Source organism: Brassica napus, chromosome A8, assembly GCF_020379485.1.
Source record: "Brassica napus cultivar Da-Ae chromosome A8, Da-Ae, whole genome shotgun sequence".
In the NCBI taxonomy this organism is placed as follows: Eukaryota; Viridiplantae; Streptophyta; class Magnoliopsida; order Brassicales; family Brassicaceae; genus Brassica; species Brassica napus.
The window spans coordinates 3,241,307-3,268,134 of NC_063441.1; the positions used below are offsets into that span (position 1 = coordinate 3,241,307).

At 39.7% G+C, this 26,828-nt stretch overlaps 3 protein-coding genes and 1 long non-coding RNA gene across 7 annotated transcripts; 2 read left to right on the forward strand and 2 right to left on the reverse strand.

Moving 5' to 3' along the window:
* Window positions 1–84: 84 nt before the first annotated feature.
* Window positions 85–1,378, reverse strand: LOC106359517. Of its 3 annotated transcripts, none has more exons than XM_013799202.3 (4): window positions 1,087–1,378; window positions 914–996; window positions 426–481; window positions 85–321 (listed from the first exon to the last, which is right to left on the reverse strand). In XM_013799202.3, exons 1-4 carry the CDS (start codon window positions 1,256–1,258, stop codon window positions 210–212), a joined length of 423 nt encoding a protein of 140 aa, XP_013654656.1. In that variant the 5' UTR covers window positions 1,259–1,378; the 3' UTR covers window positions 85–209. The 3 variants fall into 3 exon arrangements, with proteins under 3 accessions (XP_013654656.1, XP_048593539.1, XP_048593538.1); XM_048737582.1 differs by having other exon boundaries at window positions 85–337; window positions 1,087–1,352; XM_048737581.1 differs by having other exon boundaries at window positions 85–343; window positions 1,087–1,352.
* A 173-nt stretch (window positions 1,379–1,551) lies between these two features.
* On the forward strand, window positions 1,552–5,573 carry LOC106360538 (putative 3,4-dihydroxy-2-butanone kinase). 2 transcript variants are annotated; one of them, XR_007315318.1, is made up of 20 exons: window positions 1,552–1,843; window positions 2,010–2,083; window positions 2,145–2,208; window positions 2,278–2,390; window positions 2,465–2,512; window positions 2,588–2,659; window positions 2,737–2,826; window positions 2,925–3,098; window positions 3,208–3,291; window positions 3,436–3,491; window positions 3,611–3,741; window positions 3,817–3,909; window positions 4,018–4,082; window positions 4,197–4,340; window positions 4,425–4,468; window positions 4,556–4,639; window positions 4,730–4,803; window positions 4,915–4,990; window positions 5,073–5,168; window positions 5,239–5,573. XR_007315318.1 is itself a non-coding variant. In XM_013800148.3 (20 exons), exons 1-20 carry the CDS (start codon window positions 1,804–1,806, stop codon window positions 5,362–5,364), a joined length of 1,785 nt encoding a protein of 594 aa, XP_013655602.2. In that variant the 5' UTR covers window positions 1,554–1,803; the 3' UTR covers window positions 5,365–5,573. The 2 variants fall into 2 exon arrangements, 1 of the variants encoding a protein (XP_013655602.2); XM_013800148.3 differs by having other exon boundaries at window positions 1,554–1,843; window positions 4,878–4,990.
* Window positions 5,574–14,773: 9,200 nt separating this feature from the next.
* On the forward strand, window positions 14,774–20,660 carry LOC106360539 (protein argonaute 1). The gene is made up of 22 exons (XM_013800149.3): window positions 14,774–14,937; window positions 15,329–16,062; window positions 16,144–16,352; window positions 16,433–16,582; window positions 16,672–16,805; window positions 16,909–17,018; window positions 17,154–17,260; window positions 17,351–17,489; window positions 17,562–17,678; window positions 17,797–17,904; window positions 18,000–18,071; window positions 18,164–18,286; window positions 18,365–18,527; window positions 18,606–18,865; window positions 18,973–19,115; window positions 19,213–19,275; window positions 19,366–19,429; window positions 19,521–19,656; window positions 19,756–19,829; window positions 19,932–20,026; window positions 20,126–20,157; window positions 20,249–20,660. The coding sequence occupies exons 2-22, from the start codon at window positions 15,337–15,339 to the stop codon at window positions 20,458–20,460; spliced, it is 3,237 nt and encodes a 1,078-aa protein (XP_013655603.2). The 5' UTR covers window positions 14,774–14,937; window positions 15,329–15,336; the 3' UTR covers window positions 20,461–20,660.
* A 3,043-nt stretch (window positions 20,661–23,703) lies between these two features.
* LOC125576995 lies at window positions 23,704–24,528 on the reverse strand. Its single transcript, XR_007315319.1, has 2 exons — window positions 24,176–24,528; window positions 23,704–24,004 (listed from the first exon to the last, which is right to left on the reverse strand). It is a non-coding gene; the product is annotated as an uncharacterized LOC125576995 (long non-coding RNA).
* Window positions 24,529–26,828: the final 2,300 nt, after the last annotated feature.

Below are 26,828 nucleotides of genomic sequence, written 5' to 3' on the forward strand. Positions count from 1 at the left end.
TTTATCTTTTCATCTTCTTTAAGCTCATTCATATGGAAATCATATGGAAAACCCCTGAAGGAATTGTATTAATAGGTATGCACAAGTTTCAAGATTGTGATATTATTTAGGGAAAATAAATTGAAATAAGTATTGAACACTGATGATGATATATTGATATCCACTATTTGTTTTCTTCAGGTTTAGTGGTATTAGATGTAAGAAAATAATTAAAGACTTTTACATATATGGTTTTGAGGAACCAAGTCTCTATACACGAGTAGATTACTCGCCCTTGTGTCTCTTCTCAGCTTCTTCCAAAAGCTCCAGGTCCTTGTTGTACTTACAGATACGGTAAATGCACATGTACAAGAGATAGATATCAGTAAAATTACACTGAGACCTTATGTGTGTGTGCGACTGAGATAATAGGTGATGATGTTTACCAGTAGAGAAGAATTCCTGCAGCGCACAGAACAACATTCCTTTGTGCCTTGTAGATCTGTGGTTCAACACACACAACCGTTATTAAGCAATCTGAGGCATTTCAAATGAAAGAGAGGGATGAATTAACTATCCGAGAGTCTGATACAACTTGAGATATAAATAACGAAGTGTTACGAATAATCATTTGCCAACAATAACATTATATAAACTGAACTAAACCTATGTTGCTATTTGACAAACCTATAGCCATGATTGAAAAGAGACATCAATAGGTGACCTAACTAAAATATACTTATTTGGTGACTATGAGATTTTGGACTCGTAAGCCCGTATCATGTAAATTAACAAACTTGAATCTTCAGATCAAAACAGGACAAAACACTCAGCCTAACAATTTAACAACTAATCAAAGAGTTTCAGAAACAGAATCAAAGTGTAGAGTACAAATATTGATGATAACTTTTTACATTATCCAATAGATACTTACAGATTTCTCGTAGCGATCACGCTCTGTAGCAGTCCATACCTCCGATGAGCAAGAGAGTCTATGTTCATTCTTCCAGTATATATCTGAAAAACAGAGTAACCACAGAATCACTCGCAGATCAAAAGGATTAAGGAAAAATCAGAATCGATTGAGAAAGAGAGAGGTGTGGTCACCGCAGAGCTGAAAGGCGGCGAAGGCGACGATGGAAGCAGCAGGTTGGAGAACGAGAGAGACAAGTGACACGACGCGCTTCTTCACTACCATAGGGTACGGTAAAGTCAACACCACCGCGATTACAACTTCGGCGGCCACCACGTACGAAAGAATCAACCATTGCAAAGCCATCTTTTCTTTTCTTCTTCTAGATCTCTCTTTGTTCTTCTGTGCGAGGTAGACAACGAATATAGATTAACCGAACCGTGTACAAGGAGGAGGAACACGTTTTTTTTTTCTTATTAATTAAGTCATTTGTTTCATTGCTGGGTTCAACTCCGGCCCAATACATCGGTTTAATTCAATACGTTGTTAACCTTCGGTTTATATCGGTTGAGTTTTTCTAACTGTTCGGTTTAGTCAGGTTTAATTTAGGTTTAGCTCGGTTTGTTTTAGGTTCATCTCGGTTTAGTGACTGGAGTTTCTCCAATTTTGTGTTTTATTACCGGTTACTTGCTGGGATCACACACATCGGTTTAATTAAGCATGTTAATTATTCGGTTTAGTTGGGATGTCTCTCTCCAATTTGTCGGTTTATATCGGTTTAGCTTCTTCCTCTTCGTTCTTTACTTTCTTCTCCTCACTGCCATTGTCGACTCTCAGAGCTTCAATTCTTTTCTTCTTCTTTATTTCTCTCTGTGAGCTTTCTTCGATCATCTTGACAGCTAGCTAGCACCATGGCTCCTCCAGCTAAGAAATTCATCAACAACCCCAACGGTTCGTGCTCATTCGTCCCTTTCTTCATTCTTTGAGTTCTGTCTCTGTTTTTCGGATGAGAGTTGTGCATGTTGATGGGGAGAACTGTTGACTTTATCTTATATGTTCTAATGCGTTACTGTGTTGATCATAAGTTCTTTCATTCGTTACTGTGAAAAATTTGCAGATGTAGTAACAGAGTTCATAGAGGGTCTGGTCGAAACTTATCCTGGACTTCAGTACTTGGATGGCCTCCCTGAGGTTAATTAAAAAGATCTTTCCTTTTTTCGTTTGTGCAAAATCCTCAGCTAGTTTTTCACAGGTCAAGGTTGTACTACGAGCTGATGTCTCGGCTGCTGATTATGACAAGGTTGCTGTTATATCAGGTATGATGAGTTTCTTGTCCGAACCTTGTTTATGTTTTATTTAACTTTAGTTTTGCTATTTTGTAACAGGAGGGGGAAGTGGGCATGAACCAGCACAAGCTGGATACGTGGGAGAAGGAATGCTAACCGCAGCTATTTGCGGTGATGTCTTTGCTTCACCACCGGTTGATTCCATCATAGCTGTAAGTCTCCCACAAAGTTTTGTCCTTTTCTTGAGGCTTTCAAGTGAATGGTCAAGTTTTTGTGTAACTCACAGGGGATTCGAGCTGTAACTGGTCCAATGGGATGCCTCTTGGTTGTCACGGTACTTATCAATAAGCTGAGATGAGCTATGGATTCGAACTCTCAATGTGTTTGGCTAATTATAGTTTTTTGGCAGAACTATACTGGTGACCGCTTGAACTTTGGCCTAGCTGCTGAGCTAGCTAAAACTGAGGGTTTCAAAGTAGAGGTAACTGTCTGTTTGTTGTTATAGAATTTGGTGAGAGACGTTAGTGGATAGACTGATGAATCATTTTTGTTTTCTAGACTGTGATTGTTGGAGATGACTGTGCTCTCCCACCGCCACGTGGCATATCTGGACGCAGAGGTTTAGCAGGAACAGTTCTTGTCCATAAGGTTCTCACTCTTCCTTCCTCTTTGCTTTCCCTCTATCTGCACTCTAAGCCTTCTGGCAGTTTTTTTTTTAATTCTTATTGGTTATTGGTTAAGGATAGGTAGCTGGAGCAGCAGCAGCAGCTGGTCTTTCCTTAGAAGAAGTTGCGGCAGAAGCAAAGCATGCTTCTGAGATGGTAGGGACCATGGGAGTTGCACTGACTGTTTGTTCGCTTCCGGGACAGGCTACATCAGATCGTTTGGGTCCTGAGAAAATGGAACTTGGGCTTGGTGTTGTATGTTGTTTATTTTCTGTTAACCCATAGAAAAGAGACAGCGCTAATTGTTGGTTCTGTCTATATTTGACTCTTTTTTTTCTTTGCTATCTTAAACTTTTCTTTTTAGCATGGGGAACCTGGTGCTGCTGTGGTCGACATTCAACCTGTGGATGTTGTAGTCTCCCATGTTCTTCAACAGATACTGAGTCCAGTATGTGCATTGTACCTGTTTTCTTCTTTCCATATGACTATCTTGCAGTTATAAGTTATGACTTGCTATCTCCAAGATATTAGAACTAAAAAAATACATGTATTGGTGTTTCATTCATTGGCCTGTGCATTCACTTAACTGCAGGAGACTAATTATGTTCCAATTACACGTGGTAACAGTGTGGTTCTGATGGTTAATGGGTAAGCCTGCACATTCCATCTTCCTATTTAGGTGATCCTTGTATGTATTTTCACCATAGTATGTATCAACTTATGGTCTAACTAGTGAATATGTTTTCTTCATTCCTGCTGTTGTGCAGCTTAGGTGGTACCCCACTAATGGAACTTATGATTGCTGCTGGAAAAGCAGTCCCTAAACTACAGTTGGAATTTGGACTTGCCGTTGATAGGGTGTATACTGGATCTTTTATGTCATCTCTTGATATGGCAGGTGACAACTTTTTGTCGTTGTTTATGTAGAGTCATCGGTTTTGTGCTGTGGCTCTTAAACTCCTTCCCTTGTCAGGTTTCTCGATATCGATCATGAAGGCTGACCAGTCAATTTTAGAGCGTCTGGATGCTCCGACCAAGGGACCTAGTTGGCCAGTTGGCACAGATGGTTTGTGAGATGTAGTTAAATTGTCTTTCTTGTTCTGTCATTGTGGTGTCTTGTCTTATTTCATTTCAAGTTAAATCTCTCTCTCTCTCTCTCTCTCTCTCTCTACAGGGAACCGCCCACCATCGAAGATCCCAGTTCCACTGCCTCCATTCCAACAAAACAAAAACGAAGAGGTAAGTGTTTAAGGCTTGATTAAAATCAATTCTTAGAAGGGTTTCAGTGGAGATGTGATAATCTTTCTCAGTTTCATATGAACTTGCCATTTGATAATGGTTACTTGATATTAGTCTCTAGGCCGACCTCAAGAACTTAGTCAACAAGGTCGAATCCTTGAGGCAGCTATTAAAGCAGCAGCAACTGTGGTCATCAGTTTAAAAGATAGTTTGAACGAATGGGATGGAAAAGTAGGAGACGGGGACTGTGGATCAACAGTAAGTTTGGTTATATAACCCAATTTTTTTTTTTTTTGCATTGTACATGTAATAAAACCTTATGCACCCCTTCGCCATTCATAGATGTGCAGAGGGGCAACAGCTATTCTGGAGGACATGAAGAATTAGTAAGCCACTTTACTTCTTGTACCCCTATGTTTGCTTGATTTTTTACTTACTACAGTTTGATCCCTCTTTGTTTCTCTCTTTGGTAGTTACCCTCTCAATGATGCTGCTGAAACAGTGAATGAGATTGGTTCATCTATCAGAAGAGTCATGGGGGGAACGAGTGGAATAATGTAAATTGATATATTTGTTTCTGAAAAGTTTTTTTTCATGCATTTGGCATTTACTAATAAGGACATTACACTGTGTAATGTGACAAACAGTTATAGTCTCCTCTGCAAGGCAGCTTATGCTGAGTTAAAAGCTAATGCTCAGTCAGAAGTCACTCCCAAAAACTGTAAGAGAACGTTTCTTATACTGTCATTAGCTATTTTTAAAAAGCATATGAGTTTGATTTCATCTTGGAATTAGGGTCTGATGCACTCAAGTCATCAATCTCTGCTGTCAGTAAATATGGTGGAGCAAGTGCGGGCTATAGAACGATGTTAGATGCTCTCATCCCAGCTTCAAAAGTCCTCGAGGAGGTGACTGATCAATAGTTTACTTTTTTACCAATGATGGATATTTGCTTAATTACTAATGTGTTTTGGTTTTGATTGTGAGCAGAAGCTGAGTGTTGGAGAGGACCCTGTTTCTGCTTTTGTTCTGTCTGCTGAAGCTGCAACTGCAGGAGCGGAATCAACCATTCAGATGCAAGCACAGGTGAGTTTTATTGAGCTTGGATGTATAATTTTCTTTTCATGTGATCTGATGGTTGGGGAATGGAGTACAGGCCGGGAGATCGAGCTATGTGTCAGCTGAGATTCTTGCATCAATTCCTGATCCGGGCGCAATGGCTGCAGCGGCATGGTACAGCGCTGCTGCAAGAGCAGTGAAGGAGCAGAGCCAGGGTTTGTGAATTGTGATCCGATAGACTAGGTTCCTTGACAGGTTATTACGAGCTTTTGTTGGTTTGACTTCTTGTTTTGTTCTCGTGACTCGTCTTTGTATCTAATGAGTCAAAGTTCTCGCTGTGAGAACTCTGTTTGCATGCAACAAAAACGACATTGGATTCTTGTAACATGCTTTTCTATGTTTATATGTAAAAAGTGTGTGATCACTGTGTGATTGTGTGAGTGACTATTTTTGACTGTTTATTTTAAAATATCTCATTTTCAAAATTAAAGTGAAATAGTGTTGGAGCAAAATGGTCATGAAGAGGAGATGACCGTTGGATCGAATAAAGAGCTTCTAGCCGTTGGATAAGTTATGTTTGATTTAGTCTTTTGTTTCTGTTGTAGTTTGGTAACTTGACCGAGTATTCAGGCTCACGTCTGTTACTCTGTTCCACTAGCGCAAGTCTCGTTCTCTTTGTTATTTGTAAAGCTATATTAAAGCCATGTTTCCTAGTTCAATGAAGTACGTTTTTCAGCATTCTAAACAAAGAGCTATTGAACTATTACAGATTGGTATCAGAGCTCCATTAGCGTGTGAAAACTGAGAGAGAAGAAGCTGTAGCTTTCAAAAACAAAATGGGAGATGAGAAAATGAAGTTGCCGCAGTTTGATGGACACTGGGATCATTGGAGTGAGGTCATGGAGAACTTCTTCAGATCAAAGGGCCTGTGGAGCACGATCGAGACCGGTGTAGAAGAAACATCATCCACAACGGTGCTTACGGCCGAGCGGACACATCAGCTGGAAGAAGCCACAAAAGATGACCACAAGGTGAAGCACTATCTCTATCAATCCATTGATAGAGTAACGTTTGAGCAGATCTTGGATAGGAGAACATCCAAGATCATTTGGGAGTCGATGAAAAGGAAGTTCGGTGGGAACGACCGAGTGAAGAAGTCTCTGTTGCAGAAGCTGAGAAGAGATTTCGAGGTTCTTGAGATGAAGGAATCTGAAAGTGTGAAGGAGTATTTCACAAGAGTACTAGCGGTCACAAACCAGATGAGAAGTAACGGAGAGATCATGAATGACTCCAAGGTGGTGGAGAAGATCCTCAGGACTCTCAGTGAGAAGTTTATGTATGTGGTGGTTTTTATTGAAGAATCCAAGGAGATTGAGAACATTCATCTTGATGAACTTCAGAGCTCTCTCACCGTTCATGAGCAAAAGTTCAAGAAGGTTGAGAAAGCTGATGATCAAGTCTTGAATGTGACTCATGGTGGAGCTGGCTCATACCGTGGAAGACGAATGACTTCAAGAGGAAGAGGCCTCAATGGGAGAGGCAGAGGAAGGGGACGGGGAAGAGACAAGAGCACGGTAGAGTGCTACAAGTGTCACCGGCTTGGGCATTTTCAAAATGAGTGTCCAATGTGGGATGAATAAGCAAACTATGCTGATTTTGATGAGAAGGAAGAGATGCTACTGATGGCATACATTGAAGAAGAAGGAGAGGAGATCGATGAAGTGTCTGAAGAAAGTGCTGAGAAGATACTAATGACGTATGCCGGGAAGAAAGAAAACATGAGAAAGAGAGCATGGTTCCTTGACTCTGGGTGCTCTAACCACATGAGTGGAGATCGTGATCTGTTCTCCCTGATGAATGATGACTTCAAACACACTGTGAAGTTAGGGAACGACAAGAAGATGGAGGTTATTGGAAGGGAAATGTGAGGCTGGTTCTGAACAATGTAGTTTACACAATCAGCGATGTGTACTACATACCGGAGCTCAGAAATAACTTGTTGAGTGTCGGACAGCTCCAAGAAAAGGAGTTGACTATCATCATACAGAAGGGAGTCTGTAAGATTTTTCATGAAGAAAGAGGTCTCATGGCAGTGAGCAAGATGAGTTCAAACAGAATGTTCATGCTGTTTGATCAAACCGGTGAGACAAGTCAACAACGTTGTATGCAAGCAACTACAGAAGATGCACCAAAGCTTTGGCACGAGCGCTATGGACATCTCAGCCACACGGGTATGAAGACGCTGCAGAGCAAGACAATGGTGAGAGGCTTGCCAAACTTTGATGTCCAGAAGTTCACCTGCTCAGACTGTCTAGTGGGCAAGCAATCAAGGAACCCTATTCCTAAGAAAAGCTCGTGGAGAGCTAAAGGAATTCTGGGGCTGGTGCATTCTGACATCTGTGGACCTATAAGTCCCATGACCACAAGTGGAGTGAGATATGTGCTGTGCCTCATAGACGACTACAGCCGGAAAGCGTGGGCTTACTTCTTGAAAGAGAAGTCATAAGCATTCAACTACTTCAAAGAGTTCAAAAAGAAGGTGGAGACTGAGACTGGAGAGAAAATCAAATGCTTAAGAACTGACCGGGGAGGAGAATACACATCATCAGAGTTCTCTGCTTTCTGCAAGGAACAAGGAATCCGTAGACAGCTCACCACTGCCTACACCCCGCAGCAGAACGGAGTGGCGGAGAGGAAGAACCGCACAGTCATGAACATGGTGAGATCCATGCTATCCATGAGGAAGGTACCAAAAATCCTCTGGGCCGAAGCAGTCAACTGGACGTTCTACATCCTGAACAGATGTCCCACGGTTGCTGTTAAGGATGTTACGCCTCAAGAAGCTTGGAATGGAATCAAACCAAACGTGGATCATCTAAGAGTTTGGGGAAGTTTAGCACATGTACACGTTCCAAGTGAGAAGCGAGGGAAGCTTGATGACAAGAGCAGTCCATGCGTGTTGCTGGGGTTCTCAGAGGAGTCAAAAGGGTATCGACTATACAATCCAGCAACTAAGAAGATTGTAGTGAGTAAGGATGTGGTGTTTGAAGAAAACAAAGGATGGAGCTAGAACGAGAATGCAGAACACACCGAGTCTGAACTAAAATGGAATGATGATGATCTACCATGGGGTGAAAGTGACAGTGACGGAGAAGAAGAAGCAGGAGAACCAGTGACTGTTGCAGTGGAAGCTCAAGAAGAACCGCAAGCAACAGTCAGGGAGGGAAGAAGACAGACGAGGCCTCCTAGCTATCTCAGAGACTACATCACTGAAAATGAAGAAATTGATGAAGGCGATGAGGTAAACATGGTTCAGATCAACTCTTCTGATCCATCAACATTTGTAGAAGCTCAGAAAGGCATCAATTGGAGAGAGGCCATGGATGCAGAGGTAGAGTCGATTGAGAAGAACTGTACGTGGGAGCTTACAGACTTACCTCATGGCGCTAAGTGCATTGGAGTGAAATGGATCTTCAAGACAAAGCTGAACGAGCGTGGTGAAGTGAGCAAGTACAAAGCTCGATTGGTGGCGAAGGGTTACGCACAAGAGCATGAAGTTGATTACACAGAGGTGTATGCACCGGTTGCAAGAATGGATACCATCAGAACCATCATCTCAACTGCAGCTCAGAAAGGATGGGACATCTTTCAACTAGACGTCAAGTCAGCTTTCCTTCACGGGATACTTGAAAAAGACGTCTATGTTCAACAGCCAGAAGGGTACGAGGTTGAAGGAAAGAAAGAGAAGGTCTATAAGCTACACAAAGCTTTGTACGGTCTGAAACAAGCCCCACGGGCTTGGTTCAGTAGAATTGAGGAATACTTTGCCAAGGAAGGATTCAAGAAATCAGAGAATGAAGAAACTCTTTTCATCAAAAGAAACAAGCAAGGTAACATTCTCATCGTCAGTGTCTACGTAGATGATCTGATATACACTGGAGATGATGTGTTGTCGAGAGTTTAAGTTGTCGATGGAGAAGGAGTTTGATATGTCTGATCTTGGGAAGATGCGTTACTTTCTCGGTATAGAGGTGTTGCAGACAAGTCAGGGGATTCACATTTCTCTGACAAAATATGCCGTGGAGGTTCTGAGGCGCTTTGAGATGGAAGATTGCAACGGAGTACGCAACCCAATGGTGGCAGGAAGCAAGGTCGACATGGATGAAAATGGAGAAAGGATCGATGAGACTTTCTACAAGCAAATCATAGGAAGTCTCATGTACATCACGACGACAAGACCAGACCTGCAGTTCGCCGTGAGTTTGTTGAGTCGCTACATGTCTAGACCAACAAAGCTTCATCTTCATGCTGTGAAAAGGGTGCTACGGTATCTGAGAGATACAGAAGATTACGGGATTTGGTACAAGAGAGGAGGAGCTGGAGAACTGCAAGTGTTCACCGACAGCGACTTTGCCGGTGATGTTGATAGAAGGAAGAGCACATCAGGGTATGTGTTCCTTATGGACAATGCAGCTGTCGCATGGTTATCAAAGAAACAGCCGATCGTCACACTCTCCACGACTGAAGCAGAGTATGTTGCAGCATCAGTTTGCGCTTGTCAAGCGATATGGTTCAAAAGGATCTTGGGAGAATTGGGTTACAATGTCGATGGAAGCACGGTTATCTACTGCGACAACACCTCAACAATAAAGCTTTCAAAGAATCCAGTCTTTCATGGAAGGTGCAAGCACATAGGTGTTCGTTTTCATTTCTTGCGTGACATGGTAAAGAATGAAGAAATACAGTTGGAGCACTGTGGCTCAGAAGAGCAAGTTGCAGACATCTTCACCAAACCGTTGAAGCTAGAGACGTTTGAGAGATTGAGGAATCGACTTGGAATTTGCTCAGTGACTGATAAGCTAAGCTTGGTTCACCAAGTTTAGTTTAGGGAGGGTTTGTTGGAGCAAAATGGTCATGAAGAGGAGATGACCGTTGGATCGAATTAAGAGCTTCTAGCCGTTGAATAAGTTATGTTTGATTTAGTCTTTTGTTTCTGTTGTAGTTTGGTAACGTGACCGAGTATTCAGGCTCACGTCTGTTACTCTGTTCCACTAGCGCAAGTCTCGTTCTCTTTGTTATTTGTAAGGCTATATTAAAGCCATGTTTCCTAGTTCAATGAAGTACGTTTTTCAGCATTCTAAACAAAGAGCTATTGAACTGTTACAAATAGGCCGAGGCCAATAGTAAACTGAGCCATCACCAATGACTAGTTGAAGAAGAAGAAGCAGTGAGAAGACAAGTCTTGACACGCTGAATAGCACTTCGAGCTTGAAAGAGAATAGATGACGACGTTGTTAACATCCACCAACGTGAGTGTGGAAAGCTTTTAAGGTTTCTATGTTTGCACATATGCAAGACTTCATGTAAAATGTTCATGTTGAATTTTTTTGGATCCTTAGCAAACAAAATCAGATGGAAATGCTTCTTCTTAAGTAGACAGGTTTTGCTATTTGATTATTGTGTTTTGCAATTTTGCTGGCAAAATAAAAGGATATACAATGAACACTTCAGAGGAGATGAAGTTTGTAAAGGAAGTAGCAAGTGCAACTAGTGTTATTCTTGATCATGTTTAGTGTTTACAGGTACATGTTAGTCTCTCTAGTTACTTCATTGTTTCTAGTAATTTTAAAAAGTCATGACTAGCATCATAAAATGAATCTGAGATGACTAAGGATCCGAAAAGTTGGGAGAGAGAATATATCGTTCATACACACTGGTGTGGTGGGCATCTTTGGTTGTATGATAAGGTTGATCAAATGTCTTCTCTGATGGGTAATTGGTACCGGATGGATGTTCAAGAACAACAAAAGGACCCATATGTGAATCAAGATAGTACTACTAAGATTTATTTACGTCAATCGTATCGTTTCTGTATCTTCTTCTACCCAAAATAATAACACATTATTTTGATGGGGCCAATGAAACTTTGTCTGAAAACACAACAATATGTTTGTAGAAAATTAACTATTTCTCTAATAGTCCATAATGTCATTATTGTTTTATTTGAAAGCAGCGTTTTTGTAATTATTCATTTTCTCTTGTACCTATCGTTGTGTCAAAACTGGTGTATCGTCCGTATATGAAACATCAGTTACCAAAAAAATGAAATAAATTTCTAATAGTTTGCCCATCAAGTAGCTTTCTGATGGGTACACCAAGTTAAGGTAAAGAACAAAGTAACCAGTTGGAACTAGAGAAACGTCAAATCAATTAATTGTAGAAAGAAAGAAAATAAACAGACATTAATATGAAATCAAACCACGTGCTGACCCATCAATATTATTTCCAAAATTAGTAAAAATAGTAAAGGTTTCAAAAAGCTTCACCTCCCATTAATCACAGGTCTGATTTCAATGAAAATGAAAGAGTGATATAAAAAAAATACCTATTATCTGGCCCCAACACGATCTCTTCAATTCGAAAGATGAGATGTGGATTATACAAAGTGCTAGAGAAGCATGGTATACTTCAAAATGATTAAAAAGAAATTATCAGTTCTAAAATTCTCAATCAACGTCTTAGATTATAGGTTAACAGTTAACACCAATGTTGCAAGTTGCAACCATTGTAAAACATTTTTAAAATTCTGAACATTTCCCCCACCAGTTCTTATTTATCCCATTTTTACCACATTGGTAAAATAAAACTCGTATTCAATGCATCCCTCATTTGAGGAAAGCCTGATGAGTCAGTCCTACAAGTCTGATAATGAAATTAGTAGACTGTAACTTGTATTACTTACCATTTACGATGCGTTTCAATATAAAGATCATTTTCTAACCTTAATCATAACTTACAAGGAAAAATTAAGAAGTTTAACAAAAAAATTTTAAAAAATAATTCACAAAGTATTCATTTGAATATCTTTCCCATAGACAAATAAATAAATCAACAGTTCTACAACAACGAAAGAGAGGGTTACCTAAGTTTGAAAGTAATTTAATTTATTAATTTTGCCCAACGGCTCTCATTTATTCACTTTTGTCCTTTGTTAAAACTCAGAATTAATGCATTTCTTGACCTTGGTCATGACCTGGTGACATGATTTTGCTGTCCATGACTGATATCATGTTTTTTTTTTGTCTTTCTTGCGTGCGAGTTGAGATGGGATGACGAATCCAATGACTGAAAATAAAATGTGTTAACGAAGTGGTGGTAACTTAGTAACAATCTCTTGGGTTTGTGTATATCCACATCAGTTATAGATTCGATTTTTCCTCGGAACTAAATTATCATGATTTGACCAGTCTAGGTTTGAGTTTCGGTTTAAGTGGTTTATATGGGGATCGTAACAGATGATCGGTTCACTCTTCTTATTAGTCAGAAGTATTCTAAACTCGGGTCATACAGTGTGGTAGCCAGTCCACTCTGTAGCACTAAGTGCGTTCCTCCAGAGACCGATCGGATCGGCCGATAAAGTTTATCAAAAACAAAAAAATATAAAATAAAATGTGAACTTACAAAATATATTGAAACAAACATAAGAAAAGTCGGAGTACAAGGAAAATTTACAAGTTTGATGATGAAAAGGTAGAAATTGATGATGATTTACAAGGATAAATTTACATTAATCAATTTTTTCACTTTTCGTCTCAGAGCTCTATTTGATAAATGGTCATAATGTGGTTAATTGTATTTTTCGAATGTGGTTAATTTAAATGAGAAGTTTTCTGATACGAATTTTTTTTTACAACGTCACGTTTACTTTACGGTAATAGATAGCCCTATCATTTTTGATAAGCGACATAAAAAGTAGGTCGCGTGATATTGTTTTCTCAACCCATTTGTTTGATTGATCACCGTTAAAATGGTACATCCATTACCATCGCATTAAAATGTGACCAGCCGATAATTCTTGGTATCCTAGACCTCTTTCATACAACTTAAACGTCCACGTCGAGGTGTGGACATACAAACCACAAGTAAAGTCAAACGTGAATGAGAATGTCACTATATTAACGGAAAACATTGTGTATTACAAAAGCCTTTGAAAATAAACTAGATATAAAACATTAATAACCATTAGTTTAAAATTTCATATTTAGGGCATATCGGCCTATAAAATAAAAGCCGGCCGTTGTGATATATTTTAAGAACTAACGGAATATGAAGTAAAACTGTTTTTTTTTTAATTAGTAAAACAAAGCTTTTGCATATAGTTCTTTCCAGTTTACATCAAGAACAAAAGTATTTTACACCAAACGGTACCACAAAATCTACTCACATTCGCAGAAGATCGAGTTGATAAAAACAATATAAAAATATAATTCCCATTGGTGCAAATATATATATATATATATATATATATAAACATTCCTTTTTCGAGAAAAGTGTCTTTATTTTTTAACGCTGATTTATTATGATATTACAATTATAAAAATAATTACATAGACGATATTCGACAACCGATAATACTATTTGTCTTATGAGGGTCTATGCCTAACATCATCACTTGAGCCGTCCTATGAAAATTAATATCTGATCAGATTTACTTGCATTATGTTGAAGATCTCTTGTAAGTCTTTCTTCAGTAGTCTATATAATTGTTTAATAAATCTATTTTTCCAGAAATTGAAACCTGAACTTTATATAATATGCAATCTCTGCATAGCCTGGATTCGAATCTTAAACTTGGATGTAGAAACCTTTAAACCTTAATCACTAGGCTACGATGCTTCCACTCACTCGAGGAAAGTGTCTAAATCATTTTTCCCTAGTAAAAATAGGAAAAAGAAGAATGAGATCGTGACATTAATCGATAGACTAATGGATCGACGAGCGTATGGATCATGCATGACTTGGAATTGAGAACGAGTCGTTAAAGTTTCCTTCTTGCTGTGACCGTATACGAATGAATTGCATGCATGACGTGACCTCTTGAAGTAATTATAAACCAACTCCTTGGATCTTCGTCTCAGCGGTTCAGTGTCTCATAGATTCCCCATGCATCAGCATGCGTTACCGCACACGCGGTTGACCAAAATCCGAGCGCTAAAATAGTCTCTAGACACGAGGTGTGGTGATAAAATAGTCAGGACAACTGAAAAATGCCTCTTTGACATAATACATACTTACATAGTAACATACTAACATGGTCATTGCAGGAGCAACTACATTTAATTAAAAAAAACTGTTAAATGTATGTAATCGTTTTTGACTGAACGATAAAAATTAAATCCAAAGAAGAAAATATGACTGAATGAGTTACTACGGATTTATAGTTAAACCAATGACCGGTCTCTTATATATTGTACATATTTATACATCCATGACTTATCTGTATGGGTGGTTGCATCATGCATGACAAACAAACTAATAAACTAATGCAAAACGTTAACACTAGACGTATATTTATGAAAACGTACTAGAACGGATGAGATAAAATTGAAAAGTAAACTGTACTATATAAAACGACAAAAATGTTATGCAAATCCACGTCAGCAGCGCATTTTCAAACAATGAAAGACTAGACTACCACAACACACGATCCGACCCATTGGGTCAGCCCAAGAAAGACCAACCATGACTCGCCACGTCACCATACTCCAACTAATTACGATGAGGGTAGTTTCGTAAATTACAAGGAGGGTTGCTCTCTGGTCGGACAAAGGAAAAAAAAAAGGAAGAAAGTGGGATTTAAAGTGGAGCAGTAAAAATCACACTTCCTTTGTTACTTATCTCGTTTCGTTTGGAGGTTAGAGAGAGAGAGAGAAAGTATTATCGCAGCGAGGAGAGAGAGAGAGAGGTAGGGTTGGTCAAATCGTTGTATCTCCGGCGTGAGATAGTCGTTTTCCCGGTAAATCAAGTTCCTTTTCTGCTTCTTCTGTGTTCGATCTACCTATCTCGTTGAGATTTTCCACTCGATTTGGTGAATCAACTTCATCTCTAGGGTTTTGATTAGCTTATATAGCTTTGTTTGTTTCGTTTGATTTCTTAAAATTTTGGGATCTAGTAGCGGTTTTCGTGCTTGTACGTCTTCCAACTTGTTTTCTAGGGTTTTGTTGCTGTTGATAGTTTTACTCTTGGCTTTTGCTCTCCCGTGCTATGTTTCGTTTCTCATATGGTTAAGAGTTTTCAAGAATAGTTTCTAAATTTAACTTCTTTTTGTGTGGATTGGGCTTTTGAATGTGGGGTTTCTATGTTTTTTTTGTGGGACTAACTGTTTGTTTTGGCTGGTGATATCTAAGGATTCAATATGGTGAGGAAGAAGAGAACTGATGGTTCATCTGAAGGAGGTGAAGGGTCTGGCTCCCGTGAAGCTGGTCCACACTCAGGTGGTGGGCGTGGTGGTTATCAGCAGGGGGGAGGAAGAGGAGGAGGAGGACAGCAGCAAGGTGGAAGAGGTTATGGTACTCAGTCTCAACAGGGAGGTCGTGGTGGTGGTCGTGGTTATGGCCAGCCACCTCAGCAGTACGGTGGACCAAGAGGTGGCCAACAGCCACAACAGTACGGTGGACCAAGAGAAGGCCAACAGCCACAGCAGTACGGTGGACCAAGAGAAGGCCAGCCACCACAGCACCAACACCAACAACAGTACGGTGGACCGAGAGGAGGACCTCCTCGAGGTGGGTACGGCGGTGGTGGCCGTGGAGGTGCGCCCTCTGCTGGACAGCCACAGAGACAATCAGTTCCCGAGCTGCATCAAGCTACCTCACCAACTTATCAAGCGGTGTCTTCTCAGCCTACACCGTCTGAGGTGAGTCCTACACGGATTCCGGATACTTCTGCTCCGGTTCAAGAATTTGAACAGCTCTCTATTGAACAAGGAGCTTCGAGTCAGGCAATCCAGCCTATTCCATCTTCCAGCAAAGCTTTTAAGTTCCCAATGAGGCCTGGGAAAGGACAGGTCGGCAAGCGTTGCATTGTAAAGGCCAACCACTTCTTTGCTGAGTTGCCTGACAAAGATTTGCACCAGTACGATGTAAGTCTTGGCTTACTTGTTCCATTGGTATTTTTAAGCGACAGTGCATCTAATGCTGCTGTCTTTTTTTGGGTGCTACAGGTTACTATTACTCCAGAAGTCACATCAAGGGGTGTTAATCGTGCTGTGATGAAACAGTTGGTTGACTTGTATCGTGAGTCACACCTTGGAAGACGTCTTCCTGCATATGATGGTCGCAAAAGTCTCTACACTGCTGGACCGCTTCCCTTTGTTTCCAAGGAATTCAGAATCTTGCTTCATGACGAGGAAGAAGGGGCTGGGGGACAAAGGTCAGTTCTTACATTATCATTATTACTGTTTCCCTATTATAGAATTTTTCAGAGTAAATCATGCATTTCCTGTTTCACAGACGAGAAAGGGAGTTCAAAGTTGTGATCAAGCTAGCTGCACGTGCTGATTTGCATCACCTAGGAATGTTTCTACAAGGGAAACAAGCTGATGCCCCGCAGGAGGCTCTGCAGGTTCTTGATATTGTTCTTCGTGAGCTGCCAACTTCCAAGTAAGTTCACTCATCCCATGGATGCTTGCTACTCAATACTTAGCTTACAAGTCTCCGCGCTTTTAATTTTGCTAACGTATTCGTGTCAGGTATACTCCTGTGGCCCGGTCATTTTATTCTCCTGACATAGGAAGAAAGCAATCATTGGGGGATGGCTTGGAGAGCTGGCGTGGATTCTACCAAAGCATTCGTCCCACACAGATGGGTTTATCACTCAACATAGGTGCGATGTTTTTCTGCGTTATCTTCATTACTTTTTCTTATATTTGATCTCCTTGTAATGTCTCAACTCATGCATGCTGCGATCTTGCCTTTTTTTTGTGTAGATATGTCATCGACAGCATTCATAGAGGCACTTCCTGTGACTGAATTTGTTTGCCAGTTGCTGAATAGGGATATTAGATCCCGGCCTTTATCTGATGCTGATCGTGTGAAGGTATGAGTCAATTGTTATTTCTTGATTATCATTCTATAGTCGTTACATGTTACTAGCATCATGCATAGCTGAAGTGAAGTTTTGCACTTTTGACCTTCCTGTGTTTACTTACTTTCAGTCTTATTCTGTTAACAGATCAAAAAGGCTCTTAGAGGTGTTAAGGTTGAAGTGACCCATCGAGGAAATATGCGCCGGAAGTACCGCATTTCTGGCCTGACTGCTGTGGCCACTCGAGAACTGACGTGAGTGTTTGTTTTAGGTTTGCTGATTCGTATTTCGTGAATGCTGAACCAGGAGAAGTTTATCTTTCTATTTTGGGTTATATTTTTCAGATTTCCTGTCGATGAAAGAAACACCCAGAAGTCTGTTGTTGAATACTTCTACGAAACATATGGCTTTCGGATTCAGCACACACAGCTTCCATGCTTGCAAGTTGGGAATTCTAACAGGCCAAATTATCTACCAATGGAGGTAACTTCAAAATTCATCAACTTTTGTTTTCTCGCCAATATTTCCTATGCTAATTTGCTGTTGTTTGCACAGGTCTGCAAGATAGTTGAGGGTCAGAGATACTCAAAAAGGTTGAACGAGAGGCAGATCACTGCTCTGCTGAAGGTGACTTGTCAGCGCCCCCAAGAACGAGAAAAGGATATCTTACGAGTATGTTTATATGTCTTTTTTTTTCTATTGAATGTCTTGTTTCTTATTGCCCCAGTATTCATATGTTGTTGAAGACTGCTGTTTATTCTAATTTGATATGTTGTTTTCGGATTGTTAGACGGTGGAGCTAAATGATTACAGTCACGACCCCTATGCTAAGGAGTTTGGCATCAAGATAAGTGCGTCTCTTGCTTCCGTTGAAGCTCGAATTCTGCCTCCTCCATGGGTATACTAGTTGTCTCTTGGGCTATTCCATTTTGCTATCTATTTCTTTATGACTAAGTTAGAGTTGCATAATGATTTAATTGTTCTTTTCTGCAGCTCAAGTATCATGAATCTGGAAGGGAAGGGACTTGTCTGCCACAAGTTGGTCAGTGGAATATGATGAATAAGGTAACTAGATGAAATAGTTATTCATCTGTCTTCCTATTTCTTGTGTTTATGATTCTATAATTCTATTCTCTTGATATGATGGGGGTTTGCAGAAAATGATCAATGGCGGAACAGTGAGCAACTGGATCTGCATTAACTTCTCTAGGCAAGTGCCAGACAATATGGCACGTTCTTTCTGTCAGGAACTTGCTCAGATGTGCCACATATCTGGCATGGTAAGTTTCGTAGAGCACAACTTAGTCAGTTTATTAAACCTTTCCCAGCTTGATATCTGAACTATTTCGTACCTGCAGGCCTTTAATCCGGAACCAGTCCTCCCACCAGTTAGTGCTCGCCCTGAGCATGTGGAGAAAGTCTTGAAAACTCGATACCATGATGCCATGGCCAAGCTATCTCAAGGAAAAGAGATTGATCTCCTTATTGTCATTCTGCCAGACAATAATGGATCATTATATGGTATGAGACTTGTTCTAGTACCCTCCATCGTCTGCTTTTACATATAAACAGGTTTTCTAATCGTCATTTTCTTTGCAGGTGATCTGAAGCGCATCTGTGAGACCGAACTCGGCATTGTGTCTCAGTGCTGCCTGACTAAGCATGTCTTTAAGATGAGCAAGCAGTATATGGCCAATGTGGCTTTGAAAATTAATGTCAAAGTTGGAGGAAGGAATACAGTGCTTGTTGATGCCTTGTCAAGGCGAATTCCTCTGGTCAGTGATCGCCCTACCATAATCTTTGGTGCTGATGTAACCCATCCTCATCCTGGAGAGGATTCAAGCCCGTCTATTGCTGCTGTAAGTCTCACTTTCGACATCTTGTTCTTTGAATGCATGCTTCATTTTTCTCCATGAACTTAGTCTGATGTGCTTACTCTGATTCACAATGATAATTGTTTTTTCAGGTTGTCGCATCCCAGGACTGGCCTGAAGTTACCAAGTATGCTGGACTGGTGTGTGCTCAGGCGCATAGACAAGAGCTCATTCAGGATCTGTTCAAAGAATGGAAGGATCCTCAGAAAGGGGTGGTGACTGGTGGCATGATAAAGTATGTTTCTCAATATTGTCAACTATGCTACGAATCAGTTTTTTGCTGCTACTTGCTCCAACTAACCGATTATTGCATTTTGTTTCCTTTGTAACAGGGAGTTACTTATAGCCTTCCGTAGATCAACTGGGCATAAGCCGTTGAGGATCATATTCTATAGGTATTAAGTCATTCTTTTGGCGCACATTTTGCTATATAGCTGTGTATATTTTTCTCTAAAGATGTTTATTTTTATGGTTATATGCCACAGGGATGGAGTTAGTGAAGGACAATTCTATCAGGTTTTGCTCTACGAGCTTGATGCCATCCGCAAGGTAAGAGTTACACATAACAAATGACGTGTATTTGTGTTTTGTGGTACTTGTCTTATGTGTAATAAGGTGATTTGATTTGCAACCATTTCAGGCATGTGCCTCGCTGGAAGCAGGTTATCAGCCACCAGTGACGTTTGTGGTGGTGCAGAAGCGCCATCACACGAGGCTCTTTGCTCAGAACCATAATGATCGTAATTCAGTGGATAGAAGTGGCAACATCTTACCAGGTGAGATAAATTGGGATTGGTGTGAACCCTTTTTTTGCGTGCACATTTAATAAGCTGCATTGAACATGTTTAAAACTTTGTTAAATCTCTTGTCTGTAGGAACTGTCGTGGATTCCAAAATATGTCACCCTACGGAGTTCGATTTTTACCTCTGTAGCCATGCTGGTATTCAGGTAAATCTTCGTACAGGAAAAAGAGCTCTAATCAAATCTCAAGTGATCGTTTGGCTGAGATTTTATGAAATGCTTAAAAATCAGTTCTTTTTCTTTGAACAGGGCACTTCTCGACCTGCTCATTACCACGTTCTTTGGGATGAGAACAACTTCTCTGCTGATGGACTCCAGTCTCTAACCAATAACTTATGTTACACGTAAGATTCATTAGCGTTTTTTTTAGATGTCGAGTTGCAGATGTTCTGTAACCATATGTACAAACCATAACATCCAAACTGTTTGTTTGAATTGTGCAGGTATGCGAGATGCACTCGTTCTGTATCCATTGGTGCGTTTTGAATTTGTACAGGCTTTATATATATAGAGAATGGGAAAGATAAGTGATGAGTTGTTAATCGTTGTTGTTGGGATTTTTGTAGTGCCGCCGGCGTACTATGCGCATCTAGCAGCGTTCAGGGCTCGGTTCTACATGGAGCCAGAGACATCAGACAGTGGTTCGATGGCAAGCGGGAGCATGGCACGTGGAGGTGGTATGGGTGGTAGAAACATGCGTGGGCCTCACGTGAACGCTGCTGTGAGGCCACTCCCACCTTTGAAAGATAACGTGAAGCGAGTTATGTTCTACTGCTGATTCAGTTCAGCTCTATCTATCTCTTATCGCCAAATAAAATGTTTGCTATTTCCAAGACTTTACTTTCTCTTGTTGTGTCTTATCTCGTGTGGTGTGTACTTGCTAAAACTGTCATAAGTTTGTGTGTTTTGGATAATATTGTGTTTGCTACTCTTGCTCTGAATTCTTAATATGAGATGCTTCATGGTTTTTACTTTTTAGTTATATTTTGTAAGGGATTCATTTCTATTTTGCAAGTGGATTAGAAAACCGGATCAGACCTGATCTTGGAGCTTGTGTGTCGACCACCATTGTGGAACACTTGGAGATCAATGAAGCTCGATGTGTATTGGCAACGGAGAGAGGTCTCGATAATCTAGAAATATTCATGAATTCTACAATTAATTGCTATCTTACGCATTTCTAACCACAGTTCCACCCGATTTGTGAAGTTTCACAACAAAATAAAATAACAGAACAATATCAAGACGCAATTGGCGATATATTTTTGAGAATTTGTACTCCCTACACACCACTTTTCCCCTATTTGCACTCCATACTCTATATCCCTCCAATTTTTTTCCCCCCAACATTACCATTTTCCCCCCATTCAATGATATCCCACCTTTGTTAGTATATTTAGCTAATTTACTCTATATTTTTTTTAATCATAGAAAGTAATATTTGATGGAACGTATTAAAAGGTAAGATACTCATATTTTATGTAGTCAATTAAAAGCCAAAGTTAATTTTTCAAAAAACAAAAAGTCGAAAAAAGTCCTTATAAACTAGCAAAAAAATGTATTAGTTTATATAATTGGTTTAAATTTTAGATTATAGACTTTATTTTTTTTTAAATATAATATTAAAAATGAAATAAATTGTACAAAAATTTTGTTGAATAAATCTAAAGCAGCTTTTCATTTTGAATAGCATGTTTATATCATACTATCAAGTTTAAAATTTTAACTTATTTGATTTTTAACCAAAATTATATATTAAATAATTAAAATTTTAAATAGCCAGAATAAGAAAAAAGTCGATCTCAAATGTTTTTTTTTTAATCTTCTCTTTTGTGCTACTAATTTTCTTTTTGAGGATCTCAGAAAATAAAATTATTAATTCAAATATCCCTTTTCCGTGCGTGTAAAGTCACCGCGTTAACTAGACCGCAAATCTATAAAAGACAGTTATATCTTTTCTCCTTCGCCACCATTTTCTTTTACGTTTTTTCTCTTCAGCCGCAAATTTTCTCAAAAGCAATTCTTTCTTGAAACCCTAAAAAGCAAAGATGCAGTCAAACGAAGAATTCGTCAAATTTTGTTGGAAATTATGTCAATCTCGTCCACTACACTAATCTTGAAGATGGCTCTTCGTTTCTCTCCGCAGTCAAGAACTCATACCACAAAGACTACGACAGTCTCCAAACAGAGTTACATATACTTCTCAAACTCAGGGGAAGTCCCACGATCGTTACATGTTTAGGTGACTCTCTTCAACAAGGTCTCAGCAATCACGGTAACAAAGTCCACAAACTGCAACTCGAGTATGCTTCCGAAGGTAGTTTAATCGCTTTCATGGACCGTTACGTCGACAGAAAGTCGCAGGAACCGTTGATCAAACATCTCATGCACATGATTCTCGAAGGTTTGGTCTCGATTCACGACCATGGTTATGTTCACTGCAACATCAAACCAGACAACTTACTTGTCTTCCCTTGTTCTTCTTCGAGACAAGATTCATAGGAGCTCAAGATTTCTGATTTTGGTAACTCGTTAGAGGTAGGAGAGGTTCCTAAATTCTGGGAAAGTGAGTACCCGTGGGTGGGGACTCCGATCGGCATGTCCGTGACGGCTTCGCTAATGATTTCACTCAAATTACCCTAATCAGTAAATTATTCCAGCTAAAACCGCAAAATCAAAAGTTTCGCCAAAACCGCAAAATCGAGGCTTCTTGCCAATATCCTAAAATCGAGTTTTTCCACCAAAACCAAAAATTGATTTTTTCCGCCAAAACTAAAAATTGTTTTTCTCCGCCAAAACCGGAAATTGAGTTTTTCCGCCAAAACCGCAAAAGTGAGAAATATACAGTTAAATCAGGATATCAGGTATAACGAATTTACCCAGATAAGGCACGACCACCACTTGTGATTGGCCCTACAGTAAACGTATTGAAAGCTTTTTGTTGGAAAATAAGGTGCCCACCAAAGTTAAAAACACTTCCTATGGCAGCTCGTGACAGGATGTATAGCAGTTAAGAAGAATTTACAAGGGAGAGGGATTCAAGGAGATATTTGATGTGCCAGGTGTGGAGCTCAGAGGAATCGATAAACCATGCATTTTTCGAATGTCTTCCAGCACTTCAGGTTTGGACTCTCTCGAAGATACCATCGAATCTATATATTTTTCCAAGAAAGTCTTTATTCACAAATATGAATCATCTCTTCTCGAGAGTTCTGCCACAAATGGAGGACCATCAGTTTGCTTGAATTTTATGGTACATATGGAAAGACCGTAATAACAAAGTTTTTAGTAATTTGGACATTGATCCCATGGATACGCTTAGGTTGTCAGAAACAAAATCTACACTTTGGGCGGAGGCACAAATTTTAGACGAGCAGAGAATAGTATCACAAGTTGTGGTCACGTCCCTGCCGCCAATTCCTGGAAGATGGTGTTTCACAGATGGTTCTTGGAAAGAGGGTGATATCTTTTCCGGACAGGGATGGTTTAGTACGCTAGAAGGATTTGATGGACTGTTGGGGCGAGGAATGTTCGGGCTAGCCTATCTCTTCATGCGGATAAGAAAGCGCTACTATGGACAATGGAATGTATGAAAAACTTACGTCAATTTCAGGTTACGTTTGCAACGGATTGTTTTCAATTGGTGAAAATAGTTTCGTTACCAGAAGAATGACCAGCTTTTGCAAATTATTTGGAAGATATCAAGATCCTGAAAGAAAGTTTCATCCGATCAGAAATTATTCATGTTCCAAGGACGCACAATGCAATGGCGGATAGTCTAGCCTGTAGAGCTAGGATGTAACCGTTTTTCGTCATTCACATAGATGCAGATCACCCAGTTTGGTTTACAGAATCTGTATGAGTCCGTAAAAGTCGTTTACAAAAAAAAAAAGAAATTTCAGGTAAAATTAGAATTCTCAAATGGACGCAAGAACTTTACGAGCAACTAACGGCCTAGCATGCAAGATTTTTTACCATGTATACCTGTTTTTCTTAAGGAAATAATGATACCGTTGTCACCTTGGCAAATAATTTATTTCTTTATGATATAATCCTTACTAAATAATGATTGGAACTACATTAATTATATATATATATATGGTGGGCAAAGTCTTTGTGGATTCTGATTTCTGAGTGTGTAAGTTCTTAAGGTAGACGAGGAGGTCTTCGAGGAACGATTCTACAAGCTCCTTCTGTTTGTGTCTCAAAAGGACGCATCTCTCCCGTTTGTATCGGAGGAGAAGGCGGCGCAGCACTTATTTTAGCTCCACAAGGTGGGGGAGGTTTTAGGAGTATCATTCGTGTTTCTGTTATTGGTGTTCCTATCATTGGTATTCGTTTCATAGCACCCACACCATTTAACACATTAGTCAATTATAAAGGAAGCTGTAATTAGAGGATTTCTGTTAAATAATAACTTACTAAACTATAACTGAGAAAAGGAAAAAAATAAATAACTGTGAAAAGGATTTCCGGAATAAAGAGAGACTGACCTAGGTGACGCAATCTAGCCTCTATCACACCAACCTGAAAAGATACACATAGAAGTATAGGAACCAAACTTAGAAGAAGCGATTGTATTATTTTCTTCATTTTGTTGTTCTTTTCTCACATCTCGACCAGTTGTGTGTACATATATAGATCGAAGAAAACAATTAATCAGCCGTATGTGAACAGATAAAGTTGAAGCATCAAACTTCTACGTATTCTTCTCATTCAAGAACGCGGTTTTCTACATCAACTATGTTACATCTTCTGAATATTCAAATACGACTTGACTAAAATTCAGTTTCATGAATCTAGCTGGATACTTATTGATGCAAGACTTTTAGGGGTTTGATATAGTTTTTTTAATCCTTATGTATAAAAAAAGAAGAGTTTTCAAAAAAAAAATTGAAGAGGTTTTCAAACCATGAGATACTAGATATCTCATAGTTTTAAAATCTCAGTAATTTTTATATTGTTATTATTTAATTGGCTTTGAAAAATATTTCCTTACAATAGTGACTGCGATGCTCTTACCAGTTAGATTTAGGAGAATTTGTCCCTATATACATAAAATTGTTATAAATCAATTGATGGATGTCTATAACCGGCCCGGTCCATAACCGGCCCAAAACCTAGAGAGAGAGAGAGAGAGGTGGCCATGTGAAGAGAAGAGAAGAGAGAGAGGCTGTTAAGGAGAAAAGGAAACCCAATTTCCTTTTTCTTGTATGACTAGGATTTCCCTTTTCTTTTGTGTTTATGATTCGTAATCTTTTCTATTCTTGTATTTCCATTTATCTTTCTTTTTTTTTAACACTTTGTGACTATAACGTGATGGTTTGAACAAAAAGAGAAGAAGAAAGATACGAGAAAAAAAAAAACAGAGTGCGGAAGATACCAACAGGGCCCCACACTCAAAATAAAAAACGAACAACATAAATCAAATAACAGCACTCCACTCCCGTAGAACTCGCAGTTGCGAAGGAAGTATCTCAAGCCTGTCATGAATTCGCACCGCCGCAACCCCAACTAATGCGCACTGAATCTAGTATCTCATGGTTTTCAAACCGCCGCAAACCATTTATCTTTCTTGTAACCTTTATATAAAGGGAACACTAATTCATTAATAATACACAGAAACTTACAGTTATAAATCTTAAGTTTCCCAATACGGTATCAGCATGAAACTCTAAACACCCTGAGCCAAAATCACAAAACCCTAACCCTAATCTACGCGGCGATTCAAATCCGACGAACCCTAATCTGTTCGCATCTCCGTTCTAGCTCGCGTCCGACGATCAGCTCCAGCCCCTAGTGATACACCATAAATCGGGAATGATCACTTTAGCTGGATGTTGGATATGAACCGAGAAGGTAAATGACACTTCTGGAACTGAAATGGATTAAAAAGATCGTCAAGAGATGCGGAATGGCTCTTGATATATCCACGATCTAAGGCTAACCACCTACGAAAGAATGAATGTGTGGGCTAACCACTAAACAACACACAAAGATGAATTGGCTGACCATCAAACCAACAAGCCGGTTCACACCAATGAACTAGCTAAAGAACTCTCTCTCTCACTCAGAGAAAAGAAGAAACAAAAATATAACTCAAACTTAGACTGATTTTATACATGGAAGAGATTACATATTTATACTACTATGAGTCAAAGAGAAACTTAAGAGTTTTGTGAAAAATCACACCTAGAAAATGAAAACAAAGACTAGAAAATATTAAAGTGAGTCAAAGACTCTTGGTTTCTGGATCTGGACGAAAATGACTCTTCAGCTGGTGTCCAGGTTTATTCTGGTCGTTTTGGTCCAAGGCAGTAAGGATCTGGACGTGGGCTGGATGATCCACACGGCCCAAATTCGCGAGAACTGAAAATCATCTGATTTGTAAATTGCATAACTCCCACATCTGAACTCCGTTTGATCTGATTCTTCTTCGAAGAGCTCTAAAATTTAGTTGAGCACATTCTCCAAGTGATTTCATGCGTAGAAGCCTCGTGGTTTGGAAGATATGAGTCAAACAATGAACATGTATCATTACTGCTTCCCATGATCAAGCCATGCATGTCTGTTTTGCCTGGTGTGCTACTCAAGGGCACATCACCTAGGCGTTCCTGATCCTAGACGACTTCATCCTCAGCTCGCGTACCCGGTTTGCTCCAGCTCGTTCACGACAGACGTCCAAGGCGTTCCCGAGCCGACGTTCGAAACCCGATAGGAGTTAGCGCGCGTTCCCGATCCAGCAAGGACAGCTGGCGACATCAGCCTCAGTCCATCCGCAAACAGCTCGATCCGACAGCAGCCAGCTCGCGATACGATAAGAGCCGACTCGCGTCCAGTTCGTGTTCAGCTCGTGGTTCATTCTCTTGGTGGTCCGGTTTCAACAATCTACAAACCTAAAGGTATTTCGAATTCTAATAACATAATGAATCGAATCTGGTTGATTGTAAAGAATGAAACCCTAAAATATAATCTCTAAAGATGAAAGCCAATGATAATAGATCAATCCCTAATGAGAAAATCGAAGCTCTATAAGTTCGATCCCCAAATCCTAAAACGAGATTGATCCATTGATCAATTAAAATCAGAACCTTAATGGTTTTGAATCTCAAATCAAATTCCTTTAATCTAAGATTAAATTTTCGA

Excerpts from the sequence above, each read along its gene's own strand:
- LOC106359517 (XM_013799202.3), bottom strand. The coding sequence starts at position 1,258 with ATGGCTTTGCAATGGTTGATTCTTTCGTACGTGGTGGCCGCCGAAGTT. Across the intron at positions 997-1,086 it reads CGCCGCCTTTCAGCTCTGCG|ATATATACTGGAAGAATGAA; the intron begins GTGACCACACCT and ends TCTGTTTTTCAG. Across the intron at positions 482-913 it reads GTGATCGCTACGAGAAATCT|ATCTACAAGGCACAAAGGAA; the intron begins GTAAGTATCTAT and ends GTTGAACCACAG.
- LOC106360538 (XM_013800148.3), top strand. The coding sequence starts at position 1,804 with ATGGCTCCTCCAGCTAAGAAATTCATCAACAACCCCAACG. Across the intron at positions 2,209-2,277 it reads CAAGGTTGCTGTTATATCAG|GAGGGGGAAGTGGGCATGAA; the intron begins GTATGATGAGTT and ends ATTTTGTAACAG. Across the intron at positions 3,099-3,207 it reads TGGAACTTGGGCTTGGTGTT|CATGGGGAACCTGGTGCTGC; the intron begins GTATGTTGTTTA and ends TTTTCTTTTTAG.
- LOC106360539 (XM_013800149.3), top strand. The coding sequence starts at position 15,337 with ATGGTGAGGAAGAAGAGAACTGATGGTTCATCTGAAGGAGGTGAAGGG. Across the intron at positions 16,806-16,908 it reads GGGTTTATCACTCAACATAG|ATATGTCATCGACAGCATTC; the intron begins GTGCGATGTTTT and ends TTTTTTGTGTAG. Across the intron at positions 20,027-20,125 it reads ACCAATAACTTATGTTACAC|GTATGCGAGATGCACTCGTT; the intron begins GTAAGATTCATT and ends TGAATTGTGCAG.